The sequence below is a fragment of the Canis aureus genome, chromosome X (genome assembly GCF_053574225.1).
Source record: "Canis aureus isolate CA01 chromosome X, VMU_Caureus_v.1.0, whole genome shotgun sequence".
NCBI lineage: Eukaryota > Metazoa > Chordata > Mammalia > Carnivora > Canidae > Canis > Canis aureus.
In genome coordinates, this window is record NC_135649.1 from 43498724 (window position 1) to 43512038 (window position 13315).

A 13315-nucleotide genomic window follows, 5' to 3' on the forward strand; every position below is an offset into this window, starting at 1 on the left:
ATGAGGGGAAGTTCTACATAGAAGGCTCCAGTTCATACATTTAAAAAAATTATGGGATGAGAATGATTGTTTTGCAACTCCAATAAAATTTTTTTTCAGCCAACAAATATCGATTGATGAGACCATAAAGTAAAAGGCTGATGGAGAATTCTAGGGTGGAATATACAGGCTGCCTCCACCTGAACCCACTGATCAATCTGAATATCATTAAGTGTTGGATCCCATGTACTTCCTGATGCGATGCAGCTGAAGTCTATAGCACCATCTATGAGCATTCCTGCTTTCAAAATACCTTTGTACCAGACTCTAATGAAGGCTTCAGAGCCAACTGATGATTTATAGTTAAGTTACACTTATTCCTCTAACAAGAGGAGCAAGCTAAGTGACAATATGAAGAAGCAAACAGACAAATGAGAATGTAAGGGCATTCAACAGTACAAGTAACTTCATTTCTTCAGCAACTTAAGAGCATGAAGTAAAAGCGTGGAGATTGTTTTAAATTAAAGTAGGTTCAGGGCAAATACCAAGTGCAATGTGTGCATCTTGTTTGGATCTAGGTTTAAACAAAGCAAGTGTAAAAGAAAGGCAAATTTTTGAGATAATTGAGGAAATCAGAATATGAAGTGGTACTAGAGGACATTAAGAGTTGTTATGAATTATGGTTAGGGTGAAAGTGGCATTGTGGTTAAGTTTTTAAGAAAAGGGTCCATGTTTTCAGAGGACACTGACGTATATAGGGTAAAATGGTATGATGTTTGAGACTTGCTCTAAATTGCTTACAGAAATTAAAAACAAAAGAAAAAAGAATATATAAACAGGTATGGCAAAGTCTTGATAATTTTTGAATCTGAGTAATAAGTATATGGGGATTCGTTATATCATTCTCCGTACTTTTGTGTATTTAAAAAAATATTTTTTTAGGATACCAGGAAAAGGACAAATGCAAAGAACTCAATGGAAGGAAAAATGATGCTCAAAGGATATAAACAGGCACTTATAGAGAAGTAGATTCAAATGACAACAAACATTTCAGCTTCACTGGTAGATGGGGAAATGCAAATTAAAACAATAAGGAGATACTATCTTTTATTCAAAAGATGGGCAAGAAGTCCAAGGAGCAGCACCAGATATCTAGCACTATGAGCATGGCAGAATAGCTGACTTGCTGGGAGGGCAAATTGCTCCCATCTTACAATAGTTATTAAGAGTAAACCATGTACATGCTATTAGACAGCAACATTCTGTATAAATTATAGTACCAGGAATTAATGATCTATACACGAGAATGTCTGAGGCAGCACTTTTTGTGTTGTGAAAAAAAAAAGTCGTAAACAACTTGAGTTATCCTAGAAGGATGGTCAAATAAATTATGGTTTATCCATACCACGGAATGTTATTTTTTTAATTAAAAATCTTTTTTTCTGGGGCACCTGGGCAGCTCAGTCGGTGAGCCTTTGGCTCAGGTCATGATCCCAGGATCTTGGGATCAGTCCCCATGCTGAGCAGGGTGCCTGCTTCTCTCTCTCTCTCTGTCAAATAAATAAAATCTTCTTTAAAAAGCGTTTTTTTCTATAATCAGTGTATATGTGATAGTACAAAAATTAGAAAATGCAAATAAAAAAATAAACACATTTATAGTTCCAGACCTGGAGATATCTTGGAATACGTCATTTCAAGTGTTTTTCATTGTGTGTGTATATGCATGCATATGTATTACGTATGTGTGAATATGTGTGTATATATATGCTTATTTTCCGATAAAAAAAAAGATATAACGTTACAGACCATGTTGGGTCTTCTGGTTTCTTTAATACCTTCGTGAATATTTTCCACATCAATAAATATTCATCTACAACTATGGCCTTCAAGATCTGCATAGCATTCCATTCCATGGGTCCTCTGTAACTCAACCAATCTTGTATTTGGGGCATGTACGTGCATTCCAAAGTTTTCTTTTATAATCAGCCTCCCTGCGCGCTTGCAATGCTTCCCCCACGCTTGCAAAGCTTTGAAGATGAGTTGCCAGTTGCCTTCCAGAAAGTTCTGGGTGCTCCTGGAGGCACTGGAGCCAGCATAGTCAGAATGCTTTCCCATCATGCGAGCCTGCTATCTTCCCAGATAGCAAAACTGTAGTCTTTCGAACTTGTAAGACTTGTCTTATCCTGCCCGTTAGTCATGCAGCCTAACTGGGACTCCGTTCCAGAAATCCCTACAACCTCTTCCTCCTCTTGCCTCATTCCCACCACCCCCCCCCCCGCGCTTTCCCGCTCAGCGGCCTGGCCTATGGCAAACGCCAAGAATTAATTAGGGGCGGGGATCAAGGAGCGGCTGTCAGGAGGTCGCCATATTTCTGTACGGCCCTGAGGCCGCCCGGGCAGGCAGTCCGCGGGTCGGGAGAGGTGCTGACAGGGCGGGGCCGCCGCTCGGCACTGCCGGCCTCACCCCTCCCGCCCGGGACAGGTGGCTGGAGCGTGCCCCGCCCCCGCCAGCTGCGGGGGGAGCAAGGAGGGCCAGCCAGCCCCGGACGGCTGCCGCCAGCTGCGAGGGAGAGTGAGCGAGGGCCAGTCCGGGACGGCCGGGCGAGGAGTCCGGCGGCAGCAAACGAGTATCGTGGCGGCCAAAAAAATGCTCCTGTACCGAGGGGCCCCCGCAGGCCCTGGCGCGCCGGGCAGCGGGCTGGCCCGGCCGAGCGGCGGCCCACAGGCCTTCGGGATCCGCCTGAGCACGGTAGGTCGGGGGCCCGAGGGGGCGGACGCGCGCGCGGGCCCCGGGGCTGCGGGGGGCGAGCGGGGAGGGCCCGGCGGGCCGAGGCCTCACGCGGGACGGGACCTTCTCTCGCCCCCAGATGAGCCCCCGCTACCTACAGAGCAACTCCAGCAGCCACACGCGACCCTTCAGTGCCATCGCGGAGCTGCTAGGTGAGTGGCGAGGGCGGGCTTGGCCGCGATCGCCCGAGGCAGTGGTGCCAACGTGGTGCCGCAGACGCGAGAGGAAAGCGCGGAGCGGTGCGGGGCGGAGCGGGGCGGGGCGGGGCTGGGGTGGGTGGCGTTGGGACCGTCCTGGCCCCGCAGGCGGAGGAGGGGGCGGCTCTCTGGCCCCGGGGGAACGAGGTCTCGCGGATAAAGCGGAGGAAACAAGGTGTGTCCGGAGAGTTAGGACGCCCGTGCGCTTTTTCTCTCTGGATCGTGATGTTCCGGGCACTTTAGGATAGCTTAGTTAATAATCAAAAGGAGATGCATAAAAATATCGGGCCCCGGGGCAGCTGGGCTCCGCAGGGACTGGCGACCGACGGAGGGCGCCAAGCTAGCAGAGGGGCATTGTGGAGGAGCCGGTAGGGTCCTAGAGAAAAGTCTGGAAGACGGAGTCCTTTAACTTTTGGGACCAGAAATTCTGGGAATGATGAGACATCTTTTAAGAGATGACACGAGTGCATTTGGCTCCCTGCGACTGTGGAGAGCTGGGTCCGTGGTCCACGAGCGCCCCCACACCGCTGGAATGAACACTGAGCACTTAACCTCTCGCTCCACCGGGGTTTGCTTTTAAAGCGTTTTCAGTTGATCCCTTGAAGCCAAGTACACCAGCTTTTGCAGTAGTGTGCTAAATACTGTGTGGAAAGCAAAGAAGAAAGGCATTCCTGGACAAAATGCCTCAAACAGCGCATTTGTAAATGTTTTGGAAATGGAGGGAAGGGAGAGCCGGTATTGGGACAAGGTAGCACAGAATAAAATCTTGAAAGTGGTTTCCAGGCTCGCCAGAGGAGCCCCACCCCTACTGAAGCAATTGCTGTGGCCCCACAGGGCCGAGCTGTTTTGAGCTAGAAGTCAGCAGGCAGCAGGAGGGTTAAGAGAGCTCTTTGGGAAAAAAAAAAAAAAGAGCTCTTTGGAAGGATTATTAGTTGGACCATAACAAGAATGCTTACATTATGTATGACTGTTCTTTTGAAGGTGCAAGGGGAAAAAGAAAAACACTGACATTGATGCATTTTGAATCCTAGAGAACAAGAACTGGATCTTTAAGGGTTTGCACCATGCTTGGAGAGAAATTCTGCTCTGTGGAATGAGATCTCAGTGCCTGTAGCTTATAAGAAAGGAAAAAGAGGGAAAAGTAACAATTTACTTAGGGGGGAAATGGGAGACAGAGGTGTGTTCTTCCCGGACAGCTTCACTGTGTAAAACTGGGTGTACCTACCCCGAACTGTGTACTGAACTTTACAGGTGATCCAAAGAGTGTGTGTTCTGTATGCAATTTAGAATATGCTAGATTATTTTTGGCCCAAGCATTAAACAAAAAGAACCTAAGCCTGGCCTAAGATGTCTCCTCTGAGAGCATGTGTGTATTAGATACACAGACACGTGTCCCTGTGCACATGCATGTGGAATGCAGTTTTTTACACCAAATCACAGCTATTTGTGGTAACATTAACAATCAGAGAGAAAAAGGAGAGCAAAGTGTTACTGGTAATCCAAAGCTTTCATTTTAGGTTTGTTCTCAATATTTTTCTCCTCCATTCATGCATTAATTTTCTAGTGACTCCTTCATTCAGTGAATATTTATGGAGCATTCGCCATGGGCAAGGCCACTATGGCAGGAAAAAAATGAATACAAGATAGTCTCACTTTTTTAGTAGGGGGAGAAGGTATATAAGGTTTATGCTTTGAGTAACAGTTAAATAGAAAGTGACATATCAGCAAAGATCTACATTTCGAGTGCTGTGGGAATTCAGAGGAAGGAGGGATGACTTCCAGCTTACCAGGAAGAGGAGGGTTAGGAAAGGCTTTGTAGAGGAGCTGACATTTGAGCTGAGATTTGAAGGATTGGGACATGTGGATTTGGGTGTGGGGAGGGGAGGGCATTCCAGGCAAAAGAAGCAACTGCATGAACAAAGGCACAAAGAATACGGAGTCATTGAGTTTCTTTAGAGCGTGGAGTTTACAAATTGTCACAACTGTAGATCCTTAGAGAGTTTCTAAAGGGCTGTCACAAGTACATTTTTAACTGTACCCCTTGAGATATTATTATATGGCATGATTATCATTAATATTATTATTGTCATTATCATCATTATTATTCTCATGCTGCAGATCAAGATACAGAGGGTCAAAGAAGTGAACTGACTTGTCCAAAGTTGCATGTCTAGTAAGTGGCAGGTCAAGAACTCAAGTGCAGGTCTTTTTACTCCAAGTACCAAGTAGGTAATGAGGTCAGAAAGGCGGCCTGGGACCAGGGTGGGACCAGGAGACCCAGGTATTTGGCTTTTTAGCCTGAAGTTTTCTGAACAGGGGAAAGTCCTGATCAGAACTGTGCTTCAGGAAAGTTAATCTTGCAGCAGTGTGTAAAAGATGGATTGGAGGAGAGCCATGGCTTCGAAAGACTGACTAGGAGGTTACGGTGATAATCCAGATGAGATGGAATAAACTGTAAACTAAGAAAGTGACAATGGGACTAGAAAAAGCTAGATGTGAGAGATTTTAGGGATACATAGGGTAAGAGAAAGTGAGAGATAAAAAATTTTTGAATCAAACTTGTGGTCATTTGAATGCTGGCTCTGTGTGTCTATGTGTGTGTGTATATTTGTATATGTATCTGTATATTTGTATATATGGAACAGAGGATGAATAGGCTTGTGTTGGAAGGATGGTGACCTTAATTTTAAACAAGAATGCTTTTAGATACATGTAGGATGTCTGTATGGCAGCAGTTTGGCCCTGGCAGCCTTGCAGGAATCCACATAGGGCCCTCCTGGAATAGAAGAGGATGGGAGGCTTGCAAAGGGCTACCTCAGAGAGGCCATCACAGGACAGTTTCTCACTGCCTCCCAGATTCTGATGAGCTATGAGGCTTCATTCAGTTGGAATGCTGCATTTATTTATTTATTTATTTATTTATTTATTTATTGACCAGGAGTCGGGTGGACCAGGTTAACAGGAGAAGATAGATTCCCTAGGATCATGTTTCTCATGTTCTTGCCTAAGGGGGGCAAGGGGAGGCAGAGATAGGGTCCTCCTGCTCCGGGGAGCATGGGCCAAGTTAGGAGAGAGAGGACTTCTTGGGATCCGGGAGCACATGAGGTTGTATGGGCCAGGTTAGGGGGATAAAGACATCCCAGGCTCTGGTAGTGTAGTTCTTGCCTAAGTAGGGGGTAGTGGCAGGGAGCAGGGGTTCTCTCTTGCTGTCCTGCCTGTTTATAGGCAGTGCCGGCTGGGATAGCATGTGCTACAGGTTGGTAAATTTTTGGAAGGTTCAGCAGCAAGAGATCGGATTGAAACCAGCCACCAGATTGGTGCCTTATTATTATAAGTTCATTTGTTGAGGCCAAGGGAAAAGCTACTTCAGATGGAAGATAAGTGTAAAGCTGGGCTTACTGCCGCCTGCTGCTGTCTTGTCCTAAGCTGCTAGGGCCACCCCTGGCTGCTGCTGGGCCCCTCCACCCTGGACCCCAGCAGCCTCTAACCAAGGAGATAAAATGTCTAGCTTCCCTGGGAAGCTACGTTGTAACCCCTGAAGTGCCTGTGTTAAAATGCTCTGGTATGTTTCCACATTAAAAAAAAAAGCATCTAATAACGTTTGGGCAGAATCTGCAGTAAACAGGAAAGGAAGAAAAGTGATTTTGTGAGAAGCACACGCAGACCCATTGAATGTGTGGTCACATAAACTTGGAATTGGAATTGATAGGTGTTACGTGTTTGATTTGTGAATGTTCATGAAGTGTTAGAAAAACTTTCTCCTGTGTCCAAAGCCTTCAAAATAGAAACGATGCCCTGTCGGTTGACAAGGTAAAGGTATCCGTCTCAATGGCCCTGGCTTTCTGCCAGCAAGAGTGACTGATAAGTCCTAAAACAATTCTGGGTCTGCTTGCCAAGTGGTTTCTTGAAACAGTGTAGGTAGCTTCCCAGTGCTGGATCCTTCTGTCAATTCAAAAAAAAAAAAAAAAAAAAAACTGCTGCCTCTCACACAAAGTAAAACACTGTATTTCTGATAAAGCCTCTATTGCATGTCAAACCTACAATTCCTGATGAAAGTTGGCCCACTTGTTTTACCACATGACCCAAGGCTTTGGCCCCACCTAGCCCTTAAAGATAGACTATTATCAGACCTCTTACCTCCCTTCTGGGACTATTGGTGATGGTTTACTGCTGTCATGACTTTTTTGGGGTGACAGTTTGTGAGGGGTTTAGCAGTGAACACAGGCAGCATCTTTATGGCCCTTGAAATCACTCTGTGTCTTGTTTTATTTGGTGAACGTTATGCACATCTAGGTGGTGGTAACTGAACTTAATTATAAAAATTGATATTCTGAATATGAGTAATATTTCTCTTGCTTGTAAGGGATGTTCCCAGTGGAGAAATGGCACAATTTCAACAGTGGTAGTGGGACAAGTATACAGCCAGGAGCCCACCTGGCTCTCTCAGCCCAGCCATGTGGCGATGCCAGGGAAAAGGGAAGGCGGGTGGGGGAAGCCTAGGTGGCTCAGCAGTTTAGCGCCTGCCTTCAGCCCAAGCATGATCCTGGGATCCCGGGATCAAGTCCCATGTCGGGCTCCCTGCATGGAGCCTGCTTCTCCCTCTGCCTGTGTCTCTGCCTCACTCTGTGTGTCTCTCATGAATGAATAAATAAAATCTTTTTTTTAAAAAAAAAAGGGAAAGGGGGTGAAAGGGAAGGTCTCAGTCTTGGTGAAAGAGCTAGTAGGGACAGGAGTGCTTGGGGAACCCATTTGATAGATCATACAAACTGCCCTCCCACTCAGGCCAGTGAGTCTTTTTTTTTTTTAATTTTATTTATTTATTTGAGATAGAGTGAGAGTGAGAGAGCAGGAGCAGGGGAGCAGAGGGAGAGGGAGAAGCAGCGGCCCCACTGAGCAGGGAGCCCTATGCGGGGCTCAACCCCAGAACCCTGGGATCATGACCTGAGCCAAAGGCAGATGCTCAACCCACTGAGCCACTCAGGTGCCTCTGGGCCAGCGAGTCCTAATGAAACTTTTACAGTCCATGTGTCAATGAGTGACAGTTGAACTGTAGTTTCTGGCATAAAAGATGTGGCTTCTAGACATTGGCACCCCTTAGGGTTGTAGACTTTGCACATATGTTAGAATGTGGTTATATTGGTGCCTTTGGAATCGTAAATGATGAGCCCATTTTGAAGACCTAACTCAGGAGGAATCTAAAGCTTGACCTACAATTTTTTTTCTGCTTTAATTCTGTGTTCTCTATTTGATGAGAGTGGGACAGCTTCACCTTTAATACTTTTACAAAGTACTGAAGCAGAATCCCTCCTTCTCTCTAAGCATTCTTGTTAGCATTCACTGGAATCTGGGCGGGCATTAAATGTTTCCATTTGAACTTCTACCTCTTTCAGGGCCTCTTAGGCCATAAACAGGGACAGTGATAATATCTGTGTTCTTTAACAGAGGAGGTGATGTAAAAAAGTAGAAAACAAAATGTTCACAGATGCACTGTAACATGTATAGTATGCATCAATTTGTACTGAAATTGCAAATTCAGCTGTTCCCCATAGCCACCCTTTAACTGTATGTGCTCCTGAGCAGTGAAGCACCTGAAAGGTAAGAAAGAGGAATAAGATAAAAATGGAGCAAAATGCTTTGTGTACAGGAGTTATTTTTCCTACAGATCCCGAAATGTGAAGGGCGAAAGACACATTGCAGTTCAGTCATTATATGAAATCTAGAAAGCAGCTTCACAATCCCACCTGTCATCATATCTATTGTTCCCATAACCTAGTAAGTACACATCCTGCCCACCTTTGGGGACATCCACCTAGGGGGAATAAAGGCGAGTTTCTTTGTCTTGGGGCACTGAACTAGAGATTTTACTGAAATACTAGAAAAAGGGATCTAATATTACAGATTTCTACCTTTTGCAGATAATGCTGTAGATCCAGATGTATCCGCCAGGACAGTCTTTATAGATGTTGAAGAGATCAAGAATAAATCTTGTTTGACCTTTACTGATGATGGATGTGGGATGACACCTCATAAACTACACCGAATGCTCAGGTAAAAATGCCTTCATTCTTTCTTGTTTCGAGTTCATGAACTCTATTTAAGGCTTCATAATTTTCTTTAATATTTCGCTTTCCCTTTATTCACTCAGCAAATAATTTATTGAGCATGTATTATGTGCCAGGGCACTGGTTATGAAGTAGACACTATTCTTGCCCTCATAGAACTTACAGTTTAGCTGGCAATTCAGACAATGAGGCAGTAATCATAATTTAAAAATGACAAGTATGCTAGAAAAGGATAGGATGCAATGGGGTAGGCCAGGAGGAGAACCATATCTGATCCAGGAAGTCAACAGAGCCTCTTAGATGAAGTGATATTTAAACTGAGATCTGGGGGCACCTGGCTCAGTGGTTGAGCATCTGCTTTTAGCTCTCATGATCCTGGGGTTCTGGGATTGAGTCCCACATCAGGCTCCCCACAGGAAGCCTGCTTCTCCCTCTGCCTGTGTCTTTGCCTCTCTCTCTGTATGTATCTCTCATAAATAAATAAGCAAAATCTTTATAAATAAATAAAGCAATCTGAGAGTGAGTAGTAGAATTTAACAGGGTAAAGGATCAGGGAGCAAGGAATAAGAGTTCAGGCAGAGAATAGCAAGCTTAAGGACCTGAAGGCCTTGACTGGTCTGAGACCTCCTCCAAATGATATTAGCCTTAACTCATTCTTAGATCAGAAGTATTGCAGTTGGGATGATCTTTGGATTAAATGCATGAATGTGCTTGGGTATAACCAAGCCCCAGGAAAGATGAATAGAAGACATTCATACACATCATCTTGGAAAGTGTTGCAGTAGAATTGCAAAATTAGGGCGTTCTCTCTTCTACCTGCTGAAGTTGGTGGCTGAGATTTCTGTCACCACTCTCAGTTCATTTAATCACTTGAAAATGTTTGTAGTTGAGAATATAAGTTTCTACTTGATTATCTTCGTTTATTACTCAGTAAAAGACAAGTGTTTCCTCAACTCCTTCCTTCTATCCTCCCTTTTTAAGCATGGGTCGTAGTTCTCTTGGAAGGCATTCTAATTCTGTAACCCCGTTTATAGGGAAATCCCTTTGATCCAGCAAAGCAAAGAAATGAAATTTGGGCATTAACCAAGTAAAATGTCAGGTTTTACCACTCAGCAGCCTGTGTACTTGGTGTCTCAGACCCGCATAATCAGAAGAATATTCGAGGAAAGCTTCTAGAAGTAAGATAAAGATGTGGCCAGTATGTTGGTAAAGGCATAGAGTTGGCCCTATCTTTTAATTTATAGCATTACATTTAGCTCCTCAAGCTAATATTAAAAAAATACAATTTTAGATGGAATGGAACCAAAGCATTGATACCTCTAATTACATATGTATTCATTTTTTCCCTATTTTTTAATAGTTCCTTTCCACCACACTTTATCCCAGCAACATGGGTGCCAGATAGTGGGCCCAGTAAATCTGAGTGCCTTCCGTTTTGTGGGCAGAACTACCTCTATGAAAGCTGGAGCTTATAGTTATAAGGCAGGAGAAAAGAGGAGGGTGGTTTCAAAGTAATCAAAATTTTTGTTCCAGATTCATTCAACAAATTTTTACTGAGCCCCTATGTGAAAGTCACTGGAGATAAAGTGGTGAACCAGATAGACAGGATCCTCACCCTCAAGGGGCTGATGGTTTAGTGAGAAGTATAGCAAAGAATTGACCAGTAATACAACTAAATAGGTTATCTCACCTAGTGGTAAGTGCTATGAAGGAAGACTACAGTTTCAACGAGAATATATAATGGAAGGCTCTAACCTAACCTAGTCTAGAGAATCAAAACAGGCTACCCTGAAGATGTGGCATTTGAGCTGAAGGATAAAGGGGTAAGTATCATGCATTCATAATTTTGTTCCCTCCCCAAGGAACAAAATAGCAAAACAGGCAGAAACTTACTTGTCATACCATTTTTTGGCGTTACCATACCAAGTATTTTTCCCACTAATTTGAGCTGGGCCATTGTTCTTCATACTGAAAAATTAATTTTAGACCATTTTTTACTGAGTCCTGGATTAATGTATATGTACCAGATACTATTTGTGATCATATCTTAAAACTAACTTTAATGAGCTAGGAGGTCCCATTTATTTAAAAGTTCATTTAGTCTAATCCTAACTCCTAGCCATGGATTCCACTTACCACAATTTCGTTATAAATAATTGGACTTTAGAGGTAGCTTTGAAAATTAAGTATGTTCATTTGGTTTTGGTTAGGGACATATTACTTTTATATAATAGTAAAGTAATTACCTCTAATGGTGCAGAATGGTTAAGCCCACTGATACTCTTATTTCACCGATAACATTTGTAATAATCTTACCCATAGTTTCCAACTCTTCATGGTACTCTTCCTTTTTCTGAGCTAATAAAATAGTTCTATAGCTGCAGCAAGTTTCTCCCATAAATACAGAATCCCAATGAAAATAAAATTAAGAAGGAAAAGCCTATTATTAAATTCCTTTCAAGTCCACAGTGAATTCTCTTTAGCTTCTGGGGATAGTGGTGAGCCAGCTAGTCTATATGTTCAGTTACCTTTCTCCACAAGGTAGGAAAGCTCTTTCAAAGGTAAGGGATTAAAAAGAGGCACAGATCTGTGGATTAAAATATTTGCCACCTCTGCTCAGAAGTGCATTTCCTAGTAGGTCTGTTCTTCTAAATCAACAGCCAGAGAATAACTGTGTTTAGCAGTGTTCCATTGCTTTATATTCTGTATCATTTATCTAGGAAACAGCACTGCCTGCCCTCATATGGCCACAGATTTGCTGAGGTTTGTTTCATTGATCAGAGTCCCAATTTAAGCTGATCTCTTTAGATTCTAGAATCTTGACATTCTAAGGAACTCGGGAGCAAGCTGCTGACTCCCTGGATTCCACTCAAAAAGCTGACATCCAAGCCCTTCCCCCCTGCCGGGATGTAAACACTACCATTGGTGTCTCTTACATGAAAGGATAGAACAGGACTTACTTAGGGAAGCCACCGTCTAAGCCAAGAGATATTCGGAAAATTAGGGAGCTATACCAACTACATAAACACATAAACTACATAAAATGCATCCCCACAATTCTCTTCTTGGTTGTGAGGGCTTCTACACTCGGTAGTTATTTGATCAGTATGTGGCATCCATTCCACAATTTTCAGTTAAGCAGAATACCTAACATGGGAACATAAATGGCATAAAAGAAACATAAATGGGTTAAGTGGAACATAACAACAACAACAACAAAATCCAGAGCTTCTGGCTCCTCTCTTCTAACTTCTCTTATCCTTTTCACTTCTGATTTCTGGCCCCGTGCTATTACTTAATCTCCTCAAGCTCATATAGTCATTTGGTCTCTTCCAAACTAAGTAACACAATGAGGGTTTATACTTACAAAGGAAAAAAGGAATGTTAAGTGGCAGAAGAGGCAGGAAAAGCTGGGAAATTGAGGGGATTTAATATATTCTCCCTGTATTCACCACTTTCCCTTAAACTACTTCAGTGAAGCTTTCATGGCACTAGAGATAATTTAAGTCGAAATAAGCACATAAATCTATTCCATGTGACAGGTAAGATGACTATCTCTGAAGAGCCCTGAGTTTTAGGTAACAACATTCAATCTGAAGTAGTGGTACAGGATAGTGCAGGACAGTTCTCAGAATGACTTCTAGAGTTAGTTCAAAATTAAGCTCTGAATACTACTTTATAGTTTAAAAGAGTATTGTATAGACAGTATATAATTTTAAAAAATATTTTATTTATTTATTCATGAGAGACAGAGAGAAGCAGAGACATAGGCAGAGGGAGAAGCAGACTCCCTGCAGGGAACCCGATGTGGGGCTCGGTCTCAGGACCCTGGGATCATGACTTGAGCCAAAGGCAGAAGCTCAACCACTGAGCCACCCAGGTGCCCCTAGACAGTATATAATGTAATCCTCCTAACAACTCCTAGAATCTTTTCTAGGCACTTGTTACACAAGAGGATTAGGAATGCCTGGATTTTACCAGCTTCTAGAAGTTCATTTCCTGGATTACTGAGGCCCATAGACAGCAGAAACTCCGTGATCTTTTGGTATTTTCAAAGGAACTTCTGCCCTAGAAACTACCTTTTACTGTGAGTGGAATTATCCATAGGATAATCAAAGCTCCTAGGAAGGATCTAGAAGGACACGATGGCATTATTGTGTAACATGTTTTGAAATAGAAAAGTAAAAGGTGGTCCCTCTTTCATAGGGCGTAAGCACAAGCCACAGCCTTCAGGAAGTAGAAACTAGGCACCTCAACCCTGCTCAGAAGAGTAAGAACCAAGGCCAAACC

General features: G+C 43.4%; 1 protein-coding gene across 3 annotated transcripts in view; it reads left to right on the forward strand.

Moving 5' to 3' along the window:
* Positions 1-2346: 2346 nt before the first annotated feature.
* Positions 2347-13315, forward strand: part of MORC4 (MORC family CW-type zinc finger 4) — a 53359-nt gene continuing 42390 nt past the window's right edge. For all 3 annotated transcript variants that reach the window (XM_077889780.1, XM_077889782.1, XM_077889783.1), the window contains exons 1-3: positions 2347-2727; positions 2846-2918; positions 8879-9011. In XM_077889780.1, the coding sequence (XP_077745906.1) occupies positions 2626-2727; positions 2846-2918; positions 8879-9011 (308 nt within the window). In that variant the 5' untranslated portion in view covers positions 2347-2625. The remainder of the gene's footprint in view (positions 2728-2845; positions 2919-8878; positions 9012-13315) is intronic.